Consider the following 3,830-nt stretch of genomic DNA (forward strand, 5'->3'; position numbering starts at 1 on the left):
TCATTGGTTTCAAAGAACTTATTTATTTCTGCCTTAATTTCAATATTTACCCAGTAGTTATTCAGGAGCAAGTTGTTCAGTTTCCATGTAGTTGTGCGATTATGAGTGAGTTTCTTAATCCTGAGTTCTAATTTGATTGCACTGTGGTCTGAGAGACTGTTTATGATTTTCATTCTTTTTCATTTTCTGAGGAGTATTTTACTTCCAACTATGTGGTCGATTTTAGAATAAGTGCGATGTGGGGCCAAGAAGAATGTATATTCTGTTGATTTGGGGTGGATAATTCTGTAGATGTCTATTAGGTCTGCTTGATCCAGAGCTGATTTCAGGTCCTGAATATCCTTGCTACTTTTCTGTCTCATTGGTCTGTCTAATATTGACAGTGGGGTGTTAAAGTCTCCCATTATTATTGTATGGGAGCCTAAGTCTCTTTGTAGGTCTGTAAAAAGTTGCTTTATGAATCTAGGTGCTCTTGTATTGGGTGCATATATATTTAGGATGGGTAGCTGTTCTTGTTGCATTGATCTCTTTACCATTATGTAATGCCCTTCCTTATCCTTTTTGATCTTTGTTGGTTTAAAGTCTGTTTTATCAGAGACTAGGATTGCAACCCCTGCTTTTTTTTTTCTTTCCATTTGCTTGGTAAATATTCCTCCATCCCTATATTTTGAGCCGATGAGTGTCTTGCATGTGAGATGTGTCTCCTGAGTACAGCACACTGATAGGTCTTGACTGTTTATCCAATTTGCCAGTGTGTGTCTTTTAACTGGGGCATTTAGCCCATTTACTTTAAAGGTTAATATTATTATGTGTGATTTTGATCCTGTCATTATGATGCTAGCTGGTTATGTTGTCCATTAGTTGATGCAGTTTCTTTATAGTGTCAATTGTCCTTTAAATTGGGTATGTTTTTGCAGTGACTGTTACCCATTTTTACTTTCCATATTTAGTGCTTCCTTCAGGAGCTCTTGTAAGGCAGGCCTGGTGGTAACAAAATCTTTCAGCATTTGCTTGTCTGTAAAGGATTTTATTTCTCCTTCGCTTATGAAGCTTAGTTTGGCTAGATATGAAATTCTGGGTTGAAAATTCTTTTCTTTAGGAATGTTGGATATTGGCCCCCACTGTCTTCTGGCTTGTGGGGTTTCTGCAGAGATATCTGCTTTTAGTCTGATGAGCTTCCCTTTGTGGGTAACCAGACCTTTCTCTGGCTGCCCTTCATATTTTTTCCTTCATTTTAACCTTGATGAATCTGACAATTCTGTGTCTTGGGGTTGCTCTTCTCGAGGAGTATCTTTGTGGTGTTCTCTGTGTTTCCTGAATTTGAATGTTGGCCAGTCTTGCTAGGTTGGGGAAGTTCTCCTGGATAATATCCTAAAGAGTGTTTTTGGTACATACTTTTAAATAACCAGATCTTGTGAGAAATCACTCACTATTGGGAGGACAGTGCCAAGCCATTCATGAGGGATCCATGCCCATGATCCAAACACCTCCCACCATGCTTTACCTTCAACACTGGGGATTATATTTGACCATGATATATGAAGGGGACAGACATACAAACTGTATCAAAGGCATAGCATGGGTTCTGTGAAAGGAGGGTGAAAACACAAAGATGACATCGCCACTGATCTCAGGGAGTGCTCAGTAGACTGAGGGAGACAAGTACATATTTTCCTGAAGGAGGGCACTGGAGTGATGGTGTGTTTAGAATGTGGAAGTAGAGCAGTCACAGAGAGGCAGCCCAGCAGAGTGCTTACTCAAGGACTGGGCCAGCAACTCCCCACTGCATGTGATGTATCTGAGGAAAGTCATTAAAATAGTTAATGGTCACTTTCCATCAAGTCCCTGGTGTGGTCCATGGAGGCAGGATTGTCAATTTCATTTTGGCATTTCAGAGGCTTCTTAGGGTTTGGATACGGAAGAAGACAACCAGCAATGATTATGTATTGCAGAGATGTGCGTGAGCCCCGATTTCTTGCCAGTTGGGAGGTCAGTGCTGAGGGCCTTGCTCTCTTGACACGTAGGATGCCAATTTCTTTCTGGACAGAGAGTATTTGGTTGGTTAAAGTTAAAATCTGAATTTTGTTTTGGAATAAATTCCAAAAATATTAGCTTTATTCAAATTGACTTTCAGTTTATCTTTCTGAATTTTCAAGGTCCAAAAGCATTGCTTAGTAATTCTGTTTCTAAACTCACATTGCAGCACTGGGCATGATCTGTCCAAGGTAGAGACCATAAGATAGTCTTGTCTGGAAAACATACAAGTAGGTATCTCAACAAATGATATTCATGTATTCTTGTTCCCATGAGTAAATCATTGGCAGTGAGTGTGATTTTTTTTTTTTTTTATGGAAGGATAAACACACACCCTCTATTGAGGTCAGGTTTTGTGCTTGTACTTCTTCCGCCTACTGTATCATAGCAGCTTAGAATCCCAGCTGCTGGCTCGGGCTGCAGTTCTCTGATGGCTCGCACAGGGTGGACCAGCCCTGTTCCCCTATGTGTTTCTCTGCTGCTGACCTATGGATTTGCTGAGGCAGGGAAGCTGCTAGTAGTACCCATGGATGGGAGCCACTGGTTCACCATGCAGTCGGTGGTGGAGAAACTTATCCTCAGGGGGCATGAGGTGGTTGTAGTCATGCCAGAGGTGAGTTGGCAACTGGGAAGATCACTGAATTGCACAGTGAAGACTTATTCAACCTCATACACTCTGGAGGATCTGGACCGGGAATTCATGGCTTTCGCCCATGCTCAATGGAAAGCACCATTACGAAGTTTCTTTTCTCTATTTCTGAGTTCATCCAATGGTTTTTTTGATTTATCTTTTTCGCATTGCAGGAGTTTGTTTAATGACCAAAAATTGGTAGACTACTTAAAGGAGAGTTCTTTTGATGCGGTGTTTCTGGATCCTTTTGATGCCTGTGGCTTAATTGTTGCCAAATATTTCTCCCTCCCCTCTGTGGTCTTTGCCAGGGGAATAGCTTGCCACTATCTTGAAGAAGGTGCGCAGTGCCCTGCTCCTCCTTCCTATGTCCCCAGAATTCTCTTAGGGTTCTCAGATGCCATGACTTTCAAGGAGAGAGTATGGAACCATGTCATGCACTTGGAGGAACATTTATTTTGCAAGTATTTTTTCAAAAATGCCCTAGAAATAGCCTCTGAAATTCTCCAAACACCTGTCACAGCGTATGATCTCTACAGCCACACATCTATTTGGTTGTTGCGAACGGACTTTGTTTTGGACTTTCCCAAACCCGTGATGCCCAACATGGTCTTCGTTGGTGGTATCAACTGCCATCAGGGAAAGCCAGTGCCTATGGTAAGTTATCTCTCCTTTAGCACATTAAGAATAATCTGGCTTTGTAAATTAAAAAAAGATTCCTTACTGAACTGTGATTTGACATTTTCGTTTGTTGCATTTCAAATTTCTTTCCACTTTAACAAATTATTTTGTGCCAGTTCATGTACTTGTCAGTTATCAAATTTTATAAAACTGCCCTTCTTGAAAGTGTGTATATATAATTTAAAAATTATACATCATATTCAGCCTACATTTTTGAGTACTATGTTTAGAAAAGTACCAACAACCGCAGTAAGAAATGGAACTTCCCTTTTTTGCTAATTCTATGTGATCCCTGAGAGCAAATGCTCTTAGCAGTTTTGCATACATTCTTTTCATTAAAAAAGTGTTTTAGTTGTGTGTATATATAATTTAAAAATTATAGCTCCTATTCAGCCTACATTTTTGAGTACCATGTTTAGAAAAGCACCAAAAACCACAGTAAGAAATGAAACTTCCCTTTTTTGCTAATTTTTGTGACCCCCTAGAC

At 40.1% G+C, this 3,830-nt stretch overlaps 1 protein-coding gene across 1 annotated transcript in view; it reads left to right on the top strand.

The window, feature by feature from the left end:
- Nucleotides 1-2,395: 2,395 nt before the first annotated feature.
- LOC105518889 (UDP-glucuronosyltransferase 1-8-like) overlaps nt 2,396-3,830 on the top strand; it is a gene marked incomplete at its 3' end in the record, with an annotated part of 17,689 nt that continues 16,254 nt past the window's right edge. The window contains 3 exon segments of the mRNA XM_011952053.1: nt 2,396-2,636; nt 2,639-2,709; nt 2,711-3,319. Coding sequence (XP_011807443.1) covers nt 2,465-2,636; nt 2,639-2,709; nt 2,711-3,319 — 852 coding nt within the window.

The sequence above is a fragment of the Colobus angolensis genome, unplaced genomic scaffold (assembly GCF_000951035.1).
Source record: "Colobus angolensis palliatus isolate OR3802 unplaced genomic scaffold, Cang.pa_1.0 Scaffold33, whole genome shotgun sequence".
Taxonomy (NCBI): Eukaryota; Metazoa; Chordata; class Mammalia; order Primates; family Cercopithecidae; genus Colobus; species Colobus angolensis.